General features: G+C 42.0%; 1 protein-coding gene across 1 annotated transcript; it reads left to right on the top strand.

Moving 5' to 3' along the window:
- The first annotated feature begins 1,929 nt into the window (after positions 1–1,929).
- LOC133884972 (protein NRT1/ PTR FAMILY 3.1-like) lies at positions 1,930–12,500 on the top strand. The gene is made up of 3 exons (XM_062324591.1): positions 1,930–2,150; positions 10,546–11,329; positions 11,420–12,500. Exons 1-3 carry the CDS (start codon positions 2,057–2,059, stop codon positions 12,321–12,323), a joined length of 1,782 nt encoding a protein of 593 aa, XP_062180575.1. The 5' UTR covers positions 1,930–2,056; the 3' UTR covers positions 12,324–12,500.
- The last annotated feature ends 7,797 nt before the right edge of the window (positions 12,501–20,297 follow it).

The raw sequence follows: 20,297 nt of genomic DNA, 5'->3' as shown, positions 1-20,297 counted from the left end.
TCCTGATTCACTTCCCTCACAGAATCACTTATTACATATAGTTTATTCTACAGAATGACTAGAGAATTATTTTTCAGCCACAGAATTACTTCCCCAGAGAATCACTTTCTATAGAGACTTTGAATCAGGAAGAGCTTTACCAAACAGACTTAAGTATTTTTCTAATAGAAATCGATGTCAAATAAAACTACTATGATGTGATTCACTATGCAGGTTGACACTAAATTCATGGATATGATTGCGTTCAGTAACTACCGGACTCTTATTTCATATTGTCATATTTGAACTTATTTTCATATATTTATATAATATTTAAAAAAAATATTTATATATTAGATTTGAAATAATATAGGGTTCAAAATAACCAGGAATGAAATCCGGACTCCACCGCTGCGATTCACATAACCTGGAGCACCTTGTGGTTCTTCCCAAATGGTAACCACCTCATGGCATTTTTTTTAAACTAAAAAAAGACCATTCTTATACATCATAAGCAGCTAAATTTCTGCAGGTCAAGTTACAGATAAATGATGGGAAATTCTCTGTCCAAATCACAGGGGCAAAGAATTCTAAACTAATGCCGTACTTGGCTAGTTCATGTGCTAAGTCTATTACAAACTCTCTTACAATACATCACTTCATAAGCCTCAAAATAAATATGCAATAATCTCTTAACTTCACATATTACAACAGCATTAAATCGACAGTATCATCGCACAGGATTTAGCATAAGTTTGCGGCATCTGTTTCTAGAATGATTTGGCTTACCCCAAATTGGTTAGCCAGCTTCAGTGCTTCAGCACATGCAATTGCTTCAGACTATGCCGCATCATGCACATTATGGACCCTTCCGGCTGCTGCCAAAAGAGGTTTCCCTTCTTCATTTCTCAAAATAGCTCCCCATACTCCAGATATAGATTTCTCACAGTAGGAACCATCCGTGTTTAACTTCAGCATGTTGTCTGCTGGAGGTCTCCAATGGCATTGAATGGACTTCTTCCCAGATCGTTTCTCTGCACCATCAAGCTCCATAAATTCTCTTAAAAAAGCATTCACTTGGAAAACCACTTCATCATTCGAAGGGAGGGTTTCCACAGCATTTACCTTATTTCGTATAAACCACCGGTACCAAAATAAAGTGATTACTTTCAATCTTATCTCTTCATGCAACAACCATATCTCATCTAGCACTTGCAAAGCAGAACCACACCAGGATAGCTTTAGTCTTACCTCTTCTAGATGTAATTCTCTCCAGATTTATTTAATTTTCTTACATTTTAAGAAAAAGATGATCACCATCTTCATCAAGACGTACATAAATTACACATCTTGTATCAATGTCGACACCGCTTCCCTTGATATTCAGAAAAAGAGGAAGACTATTATGGGTGAATCTCCAAGAAAATACTTCACCTTGTTTGGAACTTTAATTTCCCAAAGGTTACTCCATTTAAAAGTATTTTCTACCATTCTTGAATTGCTTTGTAAATTTTCTTGATAAATTTATCATTCATAAATAATATGTAAGCTGATTTAACTGAAAATCTTTCCCTATTGTCATAGTGGCAAGCAAGAAAATCTTCCATATTTTCTCTAATTGGTATACACTTAATATGCTGAACATCCTCTTCATTAAAGATGTTATTTATCAGTTCTACATCCCATTGACTGACACAGGGTTAATAAGTACATTTATTTTTGTTAAGAGACATGTCTATATCTACAAATCTTGAATTTATTTTCGGCAACTATGGGTCATGGCATTTTGATCTGACTGCTGTGCATGGAGTGGAGATCCTGGCGTGGCGTCACATCACCATGGCCCAGTGGTGGAGCCTGCAAGCTTTCCCATTCCCAGAGACTTTTTTCGTGGGGACATATATCCAACCCAATCTTAACCATTCGCCTTTATAAAAGCCATACAAGCACACATCTCCGTCTCCATTCCTCGCACGCAAAACTAGTGTTAGGTGGCAGCCAGTGCCAAACCGTAGCTCGTAGCTCTCCACTGACCGTGAGGATTCTCCTTTGAAGGAGGAGCAGGAGGAGGAGAGCAATGGCTGAGGATGGCAGAGGAAAGGACAAGGATGCGGTGGTGGAGAAGGCGGTGAAGCGGGAGGGCGGGTTCAGGACCATGCCCTTCATTCTGGGTAACTGAATCACCCCTTCAATTCCTGCTTCTGTTACTCTCGTAGTGCTTCATGCTTTTGACCTGCTGATTACGGGCTACTGATTAAGCTTCGTATGTACGCATATATGATCCTCTTTGCCCCCACAGATTTACTAATGTTTTGCCTTCGATTCCTGGTGGTATTCCACCACTAGATTTTTCTTTTAGATCCCTTCTTTTTTCATGGTCAGCTGATAGACAAAGGCAGGCTCTGGGACTTGATCCTGTATGCCAGGCTCACAAAACTACGGCTCTGATATCAACACCCATGATCTAGAGCCCGATAAGGACAATAACGCCGCTGTCTCTAATTGCAAAATGTTTCATTTTCAGCATTAATCCCTGCACTGCGGCAAGCATGCCACCTCTCGATTTTGCAACGAGAACGGACGCTGCATGTCTGAACACGTTGCTGGACGATGCCACAGAGCACGCCAGTCTATGCACACATGACACCCTTCCTTCCGCAGCAGTTTTGTTGCTTTCCCTCTGAGTCAAACCAGTCTATTTTGCTTGAACATAGGCAGCTAAAAATGACGGCTTTGGATTTACATCGAAGAACTCGGCCTGTAGAACAGTATCAAGGATCTCCTTTCGTGGGTAGTGGAATTCTGAAGTGCCCCTCTGTAGCTGTCAGTGGTACCAACCAATCAACCACTAGCGACCTTATCAGCCAGTATATCAATAATGTTTCTACTTGTATACTCATGTTTTTGGCTATTTTTTAATATCAAAAATGACCTGAAGGCTATAAGGAGACGTCATGTATTTCTTCATATGTTAGCTAGTGATACCCTTCAGCCCTAAATATCTGATCTGTCAATTTTTTCCCCTTTTTGAGAAAAAGGTTTTTATTTGTTAGCTAAACTTTGAGAAGGGATATTGAACACGAAGCATGTTTTCGCCATTCGGTACACTTTCCTCTGTATCGGGCCCATTAAACTAGGCCGAAATCCTGCCAAGCTTGGGCTTTTATGTATAGGACTTATCCTCAAGATTGAGGTTTTGGCCCAACTTTAGTTTCAGTTTCAGCAGTTCAGCTTGAACCTCAACATCTTCAATCTCCACGGGAAAAAGCCAAATTGTTGTCAAATGATTGACTTTTTTACCAGCTTATGAGACTGTAGAATCTGGGACTTACCTCAAATCAACTTATATCATAAGTTGGATTCTACACAAACCACAACTATCCTAAGGTCTTATTCGAATGGGCCGATATGTTCCATCTATGTGGATTGATCAATATTTAGATCAAATTCTTAGGAGCATTTTTTTTATTTTTATACTAGTTGAGTGCCCATACATTACAACGGAAACAAAAATTGCATAATATGACATCATGCATATACAAAAGCTATCGTTTACATCAATCGAGGCAATCACACGCTTGTCTTTTGCCCTCTAAGCGTAGCCAAACAATGCATCTACCGGCATCCAATTGCATCATACTGCATTTGGAATTCATATCTGCAGCGAACAAACAACTGTCATAAAAACAAGGCACAACAAACAAGTAGATTGGTTTAACGAAGAAATATGTACAGGAAAATTAACATGTCCACATGCCGACATGCACATAGATGAAGAAATGACACATGTAATTGTAGCGTGTGTGAAAAATCTTAATTAAGTATCTGAAAGCAACAAAGAAAAAAAAATGAAGAACCCACTGCAGCTAACACCCTTGTGCTGCAACGGGAGCCGAAACTCCTTGGGAGATAGGAAATTTGAGTCATTTCAAGTCCCTGAATTTATCCTGAAGGCAAGTTTAAAGTAGTTTTTCAAAATTGTTAGGCATTTGAATACCATTCAGGAATAAATTATTGCTTATAGTTGAGTGTCCGTGCTTTGCAACGGATTCTAGAATATTTTTTCAACACTAAGCGAACCAACTAATTCAATGTGCTGATGCACATATCCATAGACAACTCATTTCATTGTTCCCTGTTATGCGCATCCTTCCAATTAAAATTAACAGGGTAATGAAAATATACAAATGAAAATGATTAATTGCAAAAGGCATATACTCGTGTCTATCCTCTCGTTGATCTTATAAAGTAAACATGTAAGTAAAATAGAATAAACCCAATATGGTAGGAATATTAAAAAAATTAAGGGACTTACTTACACTATAATGTCCAAACACTCCTAAGGATTTTCAGTCTCACACTGTCCAGCGTTCGCTAAAGAAAGCACCTCTGTCATCAAGCCCTCCCTAAGCTCAATGCCTCAAGCCCTTCGACATGCATGAGGTCCGTCCCTCACTGAGTTCCCCTCCGGCTCTAGCCTAGCGGTTCAACACCTCAACCCTTCCCACGTTCCCCTCGGGCTCAAGCCTAACGCGCCCACCTCAACATCGCCTCATCGACACACCCAACATGCCCAATTGGCCTTGGGCCTCCCCTTCACAGCCTCACCGTGCACCACACCACCCACCCACAAGCCTTATCTCTCCAATGCCATCGTTGCCACCACACCAAGTAGAGTGCCGAGTTTTCTACTCGCAGAGCATCCTTCAAAATCTCACAAGGGAATCATAAATGAACAAAATATACTGTAATTGTTTTGTTTTCAAGGAAGTTAATCAACAATATAAGGGACAATACAATAATTAGGCACAATACCATTATTTGATAATCAGGATGCATATAATCTAGCTGAAATTTACATGAAGCTAAATGATGAGCCCATTGTTGAAACTTACATGATAGCAAAGCATTTGGAGGAAAGATGGAAGTGTTAGCAGTTCTCTGGCTCATTACCGTACATATTCGACTTTATTCATTCCCAATCCGTGGAACCCATCAAATCTTAACAGGAAAAATAAATTGAGACATGAACTACCTTATCATCTAGCCTGACCATAAGTTCATAACAGAACTTGAATGAAGAAACTCTTCAACTTTGTCATCTCTTAGGTTCGTAGCGACCCCTCATGTTTGAGTAAGAGGTGCTAATGCCTCACTGAAGGGCCATTATCTTGATCAATCTTATAGACGAAACATTGGCTTCTCGAGTTAATATTTTGTACTTGACGCATCTTGAGTGTGTGCAACCATTAGTCTCAGTTCCTTCTCTTAGGCATGCCATGCCTCTTTAACCACCACAACTCAATTTTCTGTGGTACAACAGTACACTCATTTTATCAAGAGAGCAAGTAGATATGATTTAACTGATGAATCATACAAAGAGAAGACAAGAAGCAAGATAAGGTACATCATAACTGCAACCATATGGCTTTGTAATTGCTATCATATTAACACCTGAGGCATATAAAAAATTGGTCAGTACATGTAATAGAAAACAATATTCATTTACTAATTTTAGTTGATTAGCTAGGCTCCTAGTCTAAAGTCTTAACTGCAAGAAGAGACCATGGAACCTGACGGTAACTGTGGAGAGCTAATAAGCATGCAAGCTACAATTCATGAAACAGATGAGGAGAAACTAACATTGTTGAACTTAAAGAATTCGTGGCTTGCAAAAGACTTTTGTAGATAAGCACGCACACCTTACCCACCCACCTTCAACAACAATGACACCTCTAGCATGATCTAAAAGAAATACTGCTTGGGAATTTTGCGAATGAGGAAACAGGAGAAAAATATTGAGAGAACAATAAATTTTAGGAACACAAAATTCCTGAAACAATATCGTTTACACATAATATAGAGAAATGTCTAATGCCGTGTTCCATACCATTGTCGGTTGGGTGGGTATGCACCGATGCATGTAGATACCATGGCGTTGACGACCTTGCCGAAGCATGCGGAAGGCCCTTACTCGAACTTGTACTCATCGGTCATCCATCCACGATAGGACCTCCTTGTCATTCGCTTAGCCATGGACACCTCTTTCGCGTGGTTCTCCGCCTCTGGCACCATGGTATTATGGGTTTCATCCTTTGACTCCTCCGCAGGGTAGTTCTCGTGCTGCTGCTCCTCCTCGACCACCTTCGCCGCTAACTTCACTGTCGACCTCCCTGACATCAAGAGGCACAGAGTCTTATCGATCTCATCCACCTAATCCACAAACCAAAACCTGCATCAACGATCACCCCATCCCAAAAACGCCTCATGGACATGAAATGCAAACAAGAATCCTGGGCCAATTCATCGAAACTGAGATCAGGGCCTGAGGCCTCGGCCATGGAGTTGGTCATGTGGATCAAGAGGCGATGGTGGCCACAACGTCACCACCGGATCTAACCACCACGAGATCATAGAATAATGTCGCCTGCGGATCTAGCCACCTGGGTGGAGAGGTTGGTGACGGTGAAGATGGCGGTGGCGACGATCCTCTTGGTCAGCACTGGCCTTGCCTCTATCGAGCCAAGGTACCACACGACCATCCCTGTCTCGACCGCGCCGCCCCTCTTGCTGCTAGGTGGCATGAAGGCGATGGACAAATCTAACCACCACGAGTTCATAGAATGTTGTCGCCTACGGATCTGGCCACCTGGGTGGAGAGGTTAGCGAAGTGAAGATGGCTGTGGCGGTGACGCTCTTGGTCAACACTGGCATTGCCTCGATCGAAGCAAGGTACCATGCGACCACCCCTACCCAGACCGCGTCGCCCCTCCTACTGCTGTGGGGCACGAAGACGGTGGCGAAGCGCAGCGTTGCGGCGATGGATGGAGGCACCGGGGGCGACAAAGGCGGTGGGCGTGAGGGAGAAGGGGGCTTGAAGGAGATCAACTGTGGCAGCAGGCATGCAACCAATGGGCGTCCAGGGGGCGGAGCCCTCGTTGTTGGTAGTGCTGTCGGGGATCATGGTGGCGATGAGCGCGGATCTTGCGTCAAAATCTGATCTTAGCTCGAGATCTAGCACCGCGAGAGGCGACAGGGTTGCCTCTCGGCGTGGGTGTCGAAGGAGAGGAGCGGAGGCCAGAGGGAGGAGAGCTGGCGTGTGGGGAAGGGATGAGGACGAGGGGGTAGGGATCGAAAGGAACGCGGATATCGCGCGAGGGCGTTGGATTTAGGGTGAACAGAGAAAAGGGGGTAGACGAAGAGTCAGACGAACGAGTGGGATAGACGAACGAATTAATTAGAGGTTTTTTAAGTAGTAGAGATTTTGAAAATAAAAATATTGCAAAAAATAGACATCGGTTTGAACAAATTGCAGAATTAGGCTATGGTCGCCCTTCCAGTGGGCGATAGGCACATGATTTCCGTCTAAAGGGTGATAGTTTTTTTAAAAATAAACCTATGGCCCTTCCAATGATGACGTGTTTAAAAATAAAAAAAATATTGTGTTCCATTGCTCTTAAAATTCAAAATACTATCGAAATAGTGTAAAAAATTCTAAAAATTTTGGTAGTCTAGAGGATACTATCTAGCTCTAAAAAATATTTCAACTCAAATAATTACTTATAGAAACAAAAAAGATAATTTTATTGTACACATAAGACAAATTTTATTGTACACAGACTATGTACAATAAAATTTATCTTTTGTTTCTTATTGTACAGATCATATTTTTGTTTGAATTTTTTAGAGAGCTAGATCATAGTATCCTCTACACCATTAATTTTTTTTGAATTTTGTATGACTAATTTGACAGTGTTTTGAATTTTGAAAACAATGGAACACAACATTTTTTTATTTTTAAACATGTTGCCTATTGGAAGGTTATATGTTTATTTTTTAACCTATCGACAGTTGAAAGGCCGACATGTGCCTAGCCTAGTTCTGCATTTTTTTTCAAACAAAAGCTTATTTTTGTAATCTTTTTATTTCCGAAATATAAGAACAAAAAATTCCAATTTCTAGCCCATCCATGTGGATAGGGGCAAACAAAAGGCCCCGGAGTGTGCCTTTTGTTACTCATGGGAGTCGGCGTGCTGCTAATTGGATTGAGAGCTCAGCGCCAGGGAAAATCTGCTAATCTTGCTAGTTTCATCATATTAAGTTCGTTGCCCATTGCAGTTCGTTGCACATTGCTGTATTTTTTTGGCTTTAGATAGCTCTCGAATGTTGTGCTTGTATGGCCCTTCACGAGATCAGACTTGAAAAATACTGCTTCTAGGTTCAATCCCTTGCTTATAATTGCGTCCTTCCTACTGTTCCTTGGCTTCCTTAGTCGGTATTGCAGTAGTAGCAGAACAATTCGGTGCTAGGCATATAAGTTAACTGGTCTGAGGCATTAATACCTATGCCTCAAAATTTCACTGTTCCTGCAGTTTGGTGTTCTCACCCTAAATTTCTGCGGCTAATTTTTCACAATTTAATATTTTGCATGCTGGTTATAGCAACTGGATTGTAGAAGCAATATATTTTTTTTATTGATGTGATTCCATTTTGTCAAAACAGTTCATTCGGTCAACAACTACACAACTCAATTATCATATAATTAGGATCAAATGTGAAAAGAGTGAAAGAAAAGGTTAAATAGACATAAATATATACTTGAAAAATTCGAGGTATTACGGATATTATGCAACCAAATTAAACATCCAACTGACCCCATGATCTAGGATGCCAAGCATTTTTGGATTCTCAGTTTTTACAATTCAGTTTTTCAAAATCTACAATCTAGTAACTGTTTTTTATAATTTAAAACTAAAACAAATAGACTCTAAGGTGCCATATATTTGAAGTAAGGGACTAATGAGTGTTTATTTACTATAAGTCTATTTAGGTTATTCTAAGTCAAATAATTTTAGTTTTAACTATAAATAGCTAAAATATCATACAGATTGATAATATAAGTTTGATGTTACTAGATTTATCATAAAAAAATACTTTTCATAACTTATACCTCTTTCTATTTAAAACAGTAAGTTTTTATAGGTATTATTAGTTAAAGTGCCATATTAGAGACCATATCAATGTCCTAATAAACTTATATTTAGGATCAAATAGAGTAGTTACTGATTTTCTTTTTGTCGCTTATCGCAATTTTTGAACTACTAGATTGGAATTAGACTAAAGTATGCAAACTATCATAGAAAAGGTCATCCCTGGACCCTTTCATTGTCAGTGCAGTAATAATCGGCAGTGATATATTATCATTATCGGTTCGTAAGCTCTAAGCACGCATAAAAAATCGAGCCAGCAAAAACCGATAATGATAGAAGTTATCACTATCAGTTCCTAAAAAGGTATATGTGCCTTTAATAACCAACAATGATCATATTTATCACTACCAGTTCATTAATTCAAACCGACAGAATAATAATTGAAGAAGACAGACCAACGGTGTTAATTATTATTACTACTCGTTTATAGTTCAAACTGACAGTGATAATTCTTCTATAAATAAAGCCCGTCTCTCTCAATCGTCCCTATCTCACTTTGCTTCCAATATATCAAAGCTGCTCTTGAGGGGTAGTGGCGGTCAAAGTGGTATGATGGTCACCGTCGTCACTGCAGCCGCCTTTACCCCTGGTGCCTGGCTTCAACGTGTCCTTCAAGCCGTAGCTACCCTGCATTCGTCGAGCCTATCATCGTCGAGCCCGCGGTCCACTGAGCCGTAGTCATCTCGAGCCCGCCTCTATGCCTTGGCCTCATCTCCTATCATTGTCTTCACTGCACACGCAAATTTTATGTGAAGTTGATTGAGATAATAGGAAGATCTAAATGAATGGCAAAAAAACATATTGTCACTACAAATATAGATATAGATATTGTCATTCATTCAAGCTAGATTATGGCAATAGACACGTCTAAATGAGTAGAAAAAAATACATTTTCTTTAAGATTAAGTGTTTTCGTCATACATTTAGATGTATTGTTGTCACTCGGATACAACGAGATATAAAACGGATATTTTTCCATATAAAATACTCTACATTGAACATTTTGGTATGAGGTCTTTTTCTAAGTTTGATAGACGGATCTCCATGCTAAAGGGTTTGTGTTAGAATATTTCTACACATGTAGAGGGATTATCACTGTCGGTTCTAGCTTTGAACTGATAGTGATAATTGTATTATTGCTGTCAATTTAAAGCTAGAACCGGCATTGATCTTTGTATTATCACTGCCGGTTCAAGTCTTAGACCGACAATGATATTTACTATCATTGCCGATTCATAAGTCAGCGGTAATAATCCAATTTTAAACCATTAGCGATGATCTTTTTCTGTAGCAGTAGCATATCTTTAAAGCCAACCTAATGCCAAGAGAAGTCATATTAAATTGGATTTATGATATTCATTTAAGAAGAAGAGATATGAAAATAATATTGTACATGGCAAAAAAAAGGACAACTCGACCAAAAAAGAAAATGAAGATATTTTCAGAGCTAAATAAAATAAAGATCATGGTCCTAAAACCCAATCAAACCAAATTTAGTAGTTTTGATTATCTCACAGTTACCATCTACAATCGAAGCATCAGCTAACATTTCTTGCATTCCTGGGCACGACAACAGCGAACGACTTCTGCGACCGCCTCGCGACGGTTGGGTTCAGCACGAACCTGATCACGTACCTCACCCTGCAGCTGCACCTGCCGCTCGTCGAGGCCTCCAACTTGATCACCAACTTCAACGGCACCGCCAACCTCACCCCGCTCATTGGCGGTATCATTGCTGACTCCTTCGCCGGCCGCTTCTGGACCATCACGTTCGGCTCCATCATCTACCAGCTCGGCATGGTCTGCCTCACCCTCTCCGCTGCGCTCCCCTCTCTCCACCCGCCGCCCTGCGCTAAGCACGCCGCCGACTGCCAGCGCGTTTCGTCCTCGCAGATCGCTGTGCTCTACGCCTCGCTGCTCTTCACGTCCATCGGCACAGGGGGCACGCGCCCCTGCATCATGGCGTTCGGCGCCGACCAGCTCGAGCTGGACGCGCACGGGCAGCGGGGTGCCAAGCCCAAGTGGAGCTTCTTTAACCTCTACTTCTTCGGCGTCGAGCTCGCGAAGCTCACGGCCGTGACCGTCGTGGTGTACATCCAGGAGAACGTCGGGTGGGGGTGGGGGCTTGGCGTGCCCACGATCGCCATGCTCGCGGCGGTGATCGCCTTCGTGTCCGGTTACTCATTGTACATCAGGATGCCGCCAGGGGGCAGCCCCCTAGTCCGGCTGGCGCAGGTCGCTACTTCAGCGTTCAAGAAGCGGAAAGCCGTCGTGCCAGACCCGAGCCTCCTGTACGAGGACAAGGAGCTCGACACCGGCATCTCCACCACCGGACGTCTTCTCCACACCGATCAGCTAAAGTAAGTAAATTAAACTCGTAGTGCTTCTGCCATGCAATGAAATGTGATTTGATGTTTCGGCTGCACGAATTTACAACTTGTTATCGTTAGGTTCCTTGATAAGGCGGCCATAGTGATGGATGGCGACGTGCTGCCGTCCGGCCAGCCGAAGCTGTGGCGGCTGTCGACGGTGCACCGCATCGAGGAGCTCAAGTCGATCATCCGCATGTTGCCGATCTGGGCGGCTGGCATCATCCTGGTGACCTCAGCGTCGCACAACCACAGCTTCGCCATCCAGCAAGCCCGCACCATGGACCGCGACATCACACCGCACTTCAAGATCCCGCCGGCCTCCATGCTCATCTTCACCAACCTCGCCATGCTACTCACCCTGGCCTTCTACGATCGCGTGCTCGTCCGCGTGTTCCGCCGCTTCACCGGCCGGCCGAACGGCATCACCCACCTCCAGCGTACGGGCGTCGGATTGACCATATCCATGCTGTCCAACGCGGTGGCCGCGGTCGTCGAGCGGAAACGCAAATCCGTGGCCGCCGCGAGCGGACTGCTCGACTCCCCTAAGGCCACCCTGCCGATGAGCGTCTTCTGGCTTTTTCCGCAATACGCCATCCACGGCGTCGCCAACGCCTTCATGGACGTCGGTCGCATGGAGTTCCTCTACGACCAAGCGCCGGAGAGCATGCGGAGCACCGCGGCGGCGCTCTACTGGCTGACCATCTCGATGGGGAGCTACCTCGGCACGCTGCTGGTCACCATCGTGCATGTGAAGACGCAGCGAAGCGGGCAATGGCTCCAGGACAACCTCAACCGAGGGAAGCTAGATAACTACTACTGGCTCGTCGTGGTTCTGGAGGTGCTCAACCTCATCTACTACTTCGTCTGCGTCAAGTACTACACCTATAAACCATTGGAGATGGTCAGCGGAGAGAAGGGCGACGAGCTCTACAATGAAACTGGCACTAAGGACGCCAAGAAGCAGGGTGGAAGCTTCAAGTAGCTTAGAGCGTGCTTCGATCTCGAAGAGCTGGGTTGGGGTCGATTAAAGGGTTGTTTAGCATAGCTCCATGTAAGATTTAGAGTTTATAAATAAAAATGTATAACTTAAACATCTATTTTTGTCTAAAATAAAAACAATATGATATAACCAAATACTATCAATCTTCCCACCGCTCCAGCTGAACTTCTAGAGCTAGAGACGACCAACTCTAAAAACATTGTTCTTTTAGTTTCTTACTGTAAAATTGTCGAGATTTTGAGAACTCTCCAGCACTAGTACACAGTGCATGGGTAGTTCAAGAAATACACATTTTTTTGGATGATGAAATAAAAATCATTCCAGCCTTTGCATCACATGATGCACATGCATCACATGATACACATGGTCGTTTATTATAAATTTATAGCCATAAGCTACAACACCATAATGAAGCAGAAAGTCTAATGGAAAATAAAACATGGAAAGGAAAATGTTAAATACATATTCAAGTACTGAACTTCCATCTGTGCTTTGCAAAGATTTCTATCCATGTAGTCTCCAAAAAACAGCACATATTTTACATATGGTGGCATTCCTCCTTTTTCAACAAGGCCCATAAATGAGTCCAATGAGTACCCCTAAAAATTACATACATAGGAGAGTGAAGTCTTGTTTTTATCAAAAACAGTATCATTACGATTTAGCCATATAACTCAACATATAGCACTTGCCCAACCAAAATCTGATACTTTTTTTTGACAGCATATAACGACATTCCAAACAAATTAGAAATACCAGTAGGAGGTGAAAAACCAAATGCTATTTGAATTACACGCCAAATAAATCTAGCGAATTGACAATAAAAAGAGGTATTGTGTCATTTCATTAGCATTACAAAAGCTACACTTAATAAAATCTTTCTATTGTATCTTTACTAACTTATCTTTGGTTAGGGATTACACCTGTTTGTAAGTACCATAAGAAAACTTTTATCTTTTAAGGGGGGTATGAGTTTCCAAATGTAGCGATTGTGTGGAATGACACCATTATTTATCAATGCTTGATGCATAGATTGGATAGAAAATTGCCCATGCTAGTGTAATGACTATGTAAAAGTATCTGGTTGATCATTGAGTTATATGTCCACTATTTTTGCTACCAACTCATGCCAAGCAATTAATTTGTTTGCCACTAATACCCTTCTAAAGGACACATCCAAGGGATCTGCACTTAACATTTCTGCTACAGTGCATCTTTCTTTCTAACAATGTTATACAAGATAGGATATGCTCTTTAAGCGTTCTACGCCAAAGCCATACATCTTCTCAGAAATAAATTTGAATTCCATTTTGCAGATTAAAAGAACCTAGATCCAGAAACTCCTATTTAACCTTCATTAGGACAGTCCAGAAATGTAAATCATCAGGTTTCTTATCAACATGAGAAATCATTTTATTTTTCAAGTACTTGTTTCTAAGAAGATCTTGCCATACACGTTCCTCATTGATTAATCTGAACAACCATTTATTAACAAACTTGTTTTGTGTATCAAGGTTTAGGATCCTCAGTCCCCCTGATCCTTAGATGTACAAATATGCTCCATCTAGATAGTCTATATTTCTTCTTATATTAGTCACTTTGCCAAAAAAAGAAGAAGATCTAGAACAGTCTAATTTTTTCAAAATGCCACTAGCACTTCAAAGAAAGATAATATAAATATAGATTGCTAAGGACAAAGTTCATAAGAACAAGGCTGCCTCTAATTGAAGTATTTTTGCTTTTTCAACAACTCAATTTCTTCTAAAACTTCTCCTCCACTTCTTTCCAATCCTTATTACTTATCCTTTTATGATGCATAGTAATTCCCAAATATCTAAAAGAGTAGTCACCCATGTCACATCCAAAAATTATAGAATAATCTTTCTCATAATTCTTTGCCTCACCATAATAAAACAATTTATTCTTATGGAAATTAATAGCCTCAATCATTATTCATTTTAACTCCTACACTCCCCCATTGACTACTTGTTCAATCCATTTACACTAAATCAGTTAGAATCCTTTCATTCTTAACGTACCATCTATTTAATTTTATCATATGCTTTCTCAAAATCAAGCTTTAGAATTACCCTATTCATTTTTTTCCTATGCATCTTGTCAAATATCTAACTATAAAGTATACACACATAGGTAGTACACCATATACAAACAGAGTATACCGTATGAATGATCAACAACTCCGGGTATTACGGATCCGAAGATGGCGTGTTGACAAAGTCAACCTACCATTGAGGGCATTTTAATCTATTTTCTTCACCATTCATCGGACAGCCACGGTGCCTTTATGACTTAGCTTTGCCTCAATGCAAGCTTCACGATTGTGCCATGTGCTCCTCCAGTCCGTCCACAGTTTTTAGGCCAAACCGCGAAACCCTAGCACGCTTCTCAAAGCATGACTAGCCGTCACTTGCTTCCACCTGAAACAAGTGCTCCGATGATGACATGTGCCCTCCGTCTTGCGATCTTGACCGCTGGCAAGTCTCTCTCACTCCCGATCCCTCGGGCTGCCTTGTCACTTGCACCGGTATCCCCTCCGCTTGATTTTGTCAACAAACCATCTGTATCCTCTGTTTCATGCATTGCTTGACCTTCATATGTATAACTAGGATCAACCTTTACTTCGCCCAGTCCTCCTTGATCGTCTAGCACCAAGCACCCGCTTAGCCCCGATCACCCGCCGTCGACCACCAAGTTGCATCTGTCACCTGCACACTATGAAACAAGCAAACACATTTCTCCACACTCCAAAACATCTCCAGGTTAGCACAAATTCAAAAACTTCAACTCAGAGCACATTCTGTAGAAAATGTGAACACCGGATGTTCCGTTGTGTTCTGCTCCAGAACACCAGACCATCCGGTGAGTGTAACATAATCTATTCTAGGAAAATTTTGCTCTATGCAAGAAAAAGGTCCGGTGAAAGCTTCCGGTGAGCTCATGACCATCACCGGATAATCCGGTGTGTGCCAATCCACCAATCTACCCTTCTGCAACCTGTGAGGAACTGTCTAAACAGTATTCTAATTAATCATCAAGAGGATCATTATTCATAATCATAACCTACATGATTAACCATAATACTATCCCGGTAGTCCCAACACATGTTTTTTATCCAAGATCGGAACACATATATTTCCAACATAAGTCATCACAACAAAGCTTAAGAAAGAGCGAGTAATTAAAGTTATCTTACAAGCCTTTAGGGAAGCATCATTTACAAAAGTTTACAGAGATACTACGCAGCAGAAAGTAAAGCTAATAACAACAAAATCTAGGTGAAACTGTATGCCCATAGGCTCCACCCCAAAGCATGCCATTTAGAGTAGGATGCACTACTCATGCCCGTCGCCAACATCGGCACGTGTGAAGTAGCCAAACACCATATCTTCCTCACTAGCAGAATCTAAAAGAGCAATGTAAGTACGAAGGTACTCGCAAGACTTAATCTATATAGGGCACATATAAATAGCCCGACTTCAAGGATTATGCATTGAGCCATTAGCAAGGAGAAATGCCACAAGGTTAAGTAAATTAGCGCACATAAGCAACCTAGACATATATGTGTGAGCACCTATACTTAACCATAGACAAAACTACCCTACAAATCTCTATATGAACATAAATGTAAATGGAACATTATAAAAATAACTGTAAAGAACCATCTCATCCTCATACCAACATACCATAGCCACCAAACCAAAATCAGAAACTCTATGACCGATGCAAATGAACAGAAGAATGCTCATGACCGAGCGCGGCATTTCAAAAAATTTTATACCCTGTAGGGGATACTCCTGGACCCACACGACTCGAGGATCTACGGCTCACATTTCCACATAAGCCCACACAAGGGGTACTCGTGTCAACCTTTCCCAATAAACCAAACCATTTAGATCATGCATTGCTCGATGTGGAGATATCTAAAACTACTCCCGGAGGAAACTAGATACCTCTACAAACCCGCCCACTCACACCGTCGATGTTCATGCCCAAATGACCATAGCTACAAAGGTATTCGACTCGCCTTACCATTAGATCGGCATATGGTGAGTAAGGTAAGTGCTAGAGATAATTGCACCGACGAATGGCCTTAAACGATGCAGTCGGTCTACGGTGTCCGGGTTTCTCTCCCAAACTGCCCAGAGGACTCCTCCTGAGAAGAAAACACTCCTAACATCGTCCACATCTCGTCTCATATTCACCACTCATCCAACCATCTCAACATCATAAGTGAGCCCTATGCTCACGAACAACAGCGGTACTGTCGCTCGACTTCTACCGAGAACCTAAGCGTTGCTAAGCATATCAAATAAACTTGTAATTAGACATCGATCATGTGCTCAAGGTTACAAAGATATGGATGACGATAATTCAAGGTAGAGATCATGCAATCAACATAGGTTTTACCCATTTTTGCCCGACACTTGACTCACTAAACATGCGACATACATAAGCATATTTTATCAATTTTAGACTTCATTCAATTGAACAAAGGGTGCAATATGCTTAAATGCTTGCCTTGCTGCTCCGTGGTCTGTCTGATGCTACCTACACAGAATTCACAGAAGTGGTGCACCTCAATGTCACCCTCGATCACTCCCGCGTCACGTTCCGGTTCTTCGTTCACTAAAAAAACGCATGCAATGATGAGCATGAATGTTGTGCAGAGAAAAATGCTTCAAAGTGTATGACAACCATGGAGATGCAATGTATCATGGCATGAGACTATAACATCAAACGTTTCCTTAATTTGGTTTACTGTTAAATATTTAATAAGTTATGGATTAGCATAAGCTTAAACTAAGCTCAAATCAAATTAGAAATTTAACTATGTTTAATGTGAGTGTGAGTATTTTTAATGAAGAGTAGATAATAAAATAAGATTAAAAAATTGATTTCATCAATTTTGGAGTTACCAATATTTAATTATGGATTAATGAAGTTCAAAACTATTTTATTAACCCATGAAATTTGAATAAATATTTCATAGATCCCAATATTTTTAACATGTAGATAATGATAATACAAACCTAACAAAATTAGTTTCATGATTTTTGGAGCTATACACATTTTTTTATGCATTTTTAAGTGTTTTGGCCGATTTATCAAGGCAACAATAAAACCATTTTGCTTTTTCTCCGGACTTCCAAATTAAAAAGGCCCGAAATATTTTGTACCAGGGGCCTATCTAGCCACTTAAATGACTGTGGGCCTGGGCTAGTTGACTCCAATCAAGAGGCCAGAGCCACGACGCTCGGCATGGCCGGCGGCTCTGCCCAGGATCGCCGGCAGCGAATGGCGCGATGGCGTGGACTATGGAGGGAAGCCAAAGCACTAGCGTGACACGGAGGACCGGACTAAGACACATATGGTTGACGGCGATGACTAGGAGGCCATCGACGGAAAATAGCGGCAATCAACAATGACAACTCGGTCAAGCACGCCGACGGCGAAACGACAGCGAAACCGACCCGGCTAAATGCTCCTACACTATCTATGCCAGCATGCAGATCCAATGGTGTGCTCATCGTCCATTGGGCCCGGCCAGAGCACAGCCGGCGGCGCTCGGCCCTCTAGGCGGGCCGCACCAGCGATGGGCTCAGCACCAAAAGGCGCACGCCACAGATGGTCGAGGGACAGGGGAAGCTCACCAGCGGTTCACCTTGGATGGATGCGGCTTAGAGCAGTGGGTCGGTGGTGGAATCTCGGAGCTCAACACTGGAGTTGATGAAGAACGGCCGGGCGCACTAAATCCGGCCAGGACTCGATGGAAATTCGGCGAAGCAAGGAAGTCAACAGAGAGGTAACGGCACGAGGAACTCGTCTGCATGGATGTTGGCTGGCGAGCCTGAACGAAGAGCGGTCGACGACGTGCACACAACGCGATGGCGCTTGGATGCTCGCGGTGGGCCACGCCGGCATCGAGCCGAAGACCACCCAGCACGCGCCAAGGTTCACCCGAGGTGAGAAGAAGCTCACTGAGCCCTCGGTTGGCCGGGAAAGGTTGTACCACGGCGGCGCGTCGGTGAGTCACGGAGTGGAGAGTGTCAGACTTGAGAAGAAGCTCGGTCTGGTGGGGCTGTTCCATGCTCCTGCAGGTCCGGAGTGGTTGGGCAACGACGGACTCTGCTGGGCGGCAGTGGAGCCTTGCTGCAGCGAGGCTCGGGGAAGATGGTGCGCGTGGTTGGGAGAGCAGGAGGGAGGAGCTGCTCGTTGTTTTGTTGAGAGAGAGAGAGAGAGAGCACGATAGAGCTATGGCTATTGCTATTGAGCTGTTGTTGCTCTCTGTGTTGTGCTCGGCTGAGCAGAGAGAGATGGCATGCTGCATATGATGTGCTTTGGTTGCTGCTCCTTTGGCTAAGAGAGCGAAATAAGGGTGCAGCTCTGTTGTGAAAGAAAATATTAGAGAGAGAGAGAGAGAGCAGGTGAGGGAGAGAGAGATAGCCGGCTGGGTTTAAAGTCAAGGAAAACGGCACCGACCAGAAGGTGGCCGAATCCACTGGAAGGAAGCTCGGTGGCAGCCGGCGAGGAAGTCGTTGGACGAACAGCCGTGGCCATGAACAGCAACCAAGAAAGAAGAAAGCTAGCTAACATTTGGTGTTAGTTTGTATTAGTGTATATATTTTCTTATTTGTTTTCTCAAATTTTTCTGGTGGTCTAAAAGTCGTCATGAAATTTAAGGATGAATTTTGCTGGATTCTATAATTCACGTGCAATCCATTTTAAATTTTTTGACCAAAAAATCCCGAGCTAAATTTACACTAAAATTCTTCAAAGATGCAACATTTTATAAATTACACAGATTTTTAAGCTCCAATTTAATTCCAAAAAAATAGGAAAACTCATTAATATTCCTTACTTGTCCTAGACTAATTTCTAAATTGTTCCCAATCCTATGTTATATAGCAATATTATGAGTTGCTTCACAACGCATCACTTAAAACTAATGTTAACAATTTATGTTTGATTTGACTTGCATAAAATAAATCTCAAGACAATTAAACATGATGCTCATGAATGCTTAATTACATGTTTAAGGGTTTTGGGCTGTCACACAACCTCTCTGCAACAAAAGGTATGGTGCATTCTTCGGTGTTCACAATCTCAGCAGCGAACTATCCGGTATACATAATCAAACTTGGCACCGAAAATCTCCTATCTGCAAAAAATACTCCAGCACTCTCAAAGTCCATCTCCAGACCATCTGGTGTTTACTTTCATTTTTGCTTCAGCACTAAAAATACTCCGGTGATACCCTCCGGTGTAGCCACCATACTCACCGGACCTTCCGGTGCATTGATTTTCAATTTTGCACAAAAAATTACTCTTTGCAAGAAATAGTCCAGCGAGTATACACTGGCCAAACCGGAACTTCCAGTGAACACTAGAACATCCAGTGTGTGTAATTTTTCTATGTACAGAGAGGAATTCGCCAATTCCAAATACCGCCAACTCGAGTTAGACATAAACAAGAATAAGCATCCACAAACACAAGCGAACCAAGTTCAAGACACATCAACAGTTGTCAATGTCTCATCACATGCAAACCAAGACATTTCTCCACTTGGTTTCTTAATCTCCTCTTTGATGAGTGCATTGACAACCCTCAAAGCACAAAGATTTGGGATAGAAGAAGTGAAGCACATCCAAGTGACCAAAAACTCGAGAAAGAGTAAACATAAATCACTTGGCATAAGATAGATTGCAAAAGGCCGAAGATAGGTAAAGACAAACCAAAACCTCAAAAGAGTAAGAAAATAACAAAAACTCAAAAATAAATGCTCCCCCTTGATGAATCACATTTTTCATTTTTTGTTGAGGTTTGTTGCAATTTTTCTCATTTCTCCTCCTTTGTACCATATTTGTGCATATTCTCATCTTTGTGCATATGCTCTCCCCCCTTTGGCAATGCAAACATCAAAGACAAAAATATTA

This window comes from Phragmites australis, chromosome 11, assembly GCF_958298935.1.
Source record: "Phragmites australis chromosome 11, lpPhrAust1.1, whole genome shotgun sequence".
In the NCBI taxonomy this organism is placed as follows: Eukaryota; Viridiplantae; Streptophyta; class Magnoliopsida; order Poales; family Poaceae; genus Phragmites; species Phragmites australis.
The sequence above is the reverse complement of the archived record's forward strand: the minus strand, read 5'-3'. Positions and strand labels throughout refer to the sequence as shown.

Excerpts from the sequence above, each read along its gene's own strand:
- LOC133884972 (XM_062324591.1), top strand. The coding sequence starts at position 2,057 with ATGGCTGAGGATGGCAGAGGAAAGGACAAGGATGCGGTGGTGGAGAAG. Across the intron at positions 2,151-10,545 it reads GACCATGCCCTTCATTCTGG|CGAACGACTTCTGCGACCGC; the intron begins GTAACTGAATCA and ends GCACGACAACAG. Across the intron at positions 11,330-11,419 it reads CTCCACACCGATCAGCTAAA|GTTCCTTGATAAGGCGGCCA; the intron begins GTAAGTAAATTA and ends TGTTATCGTTAG.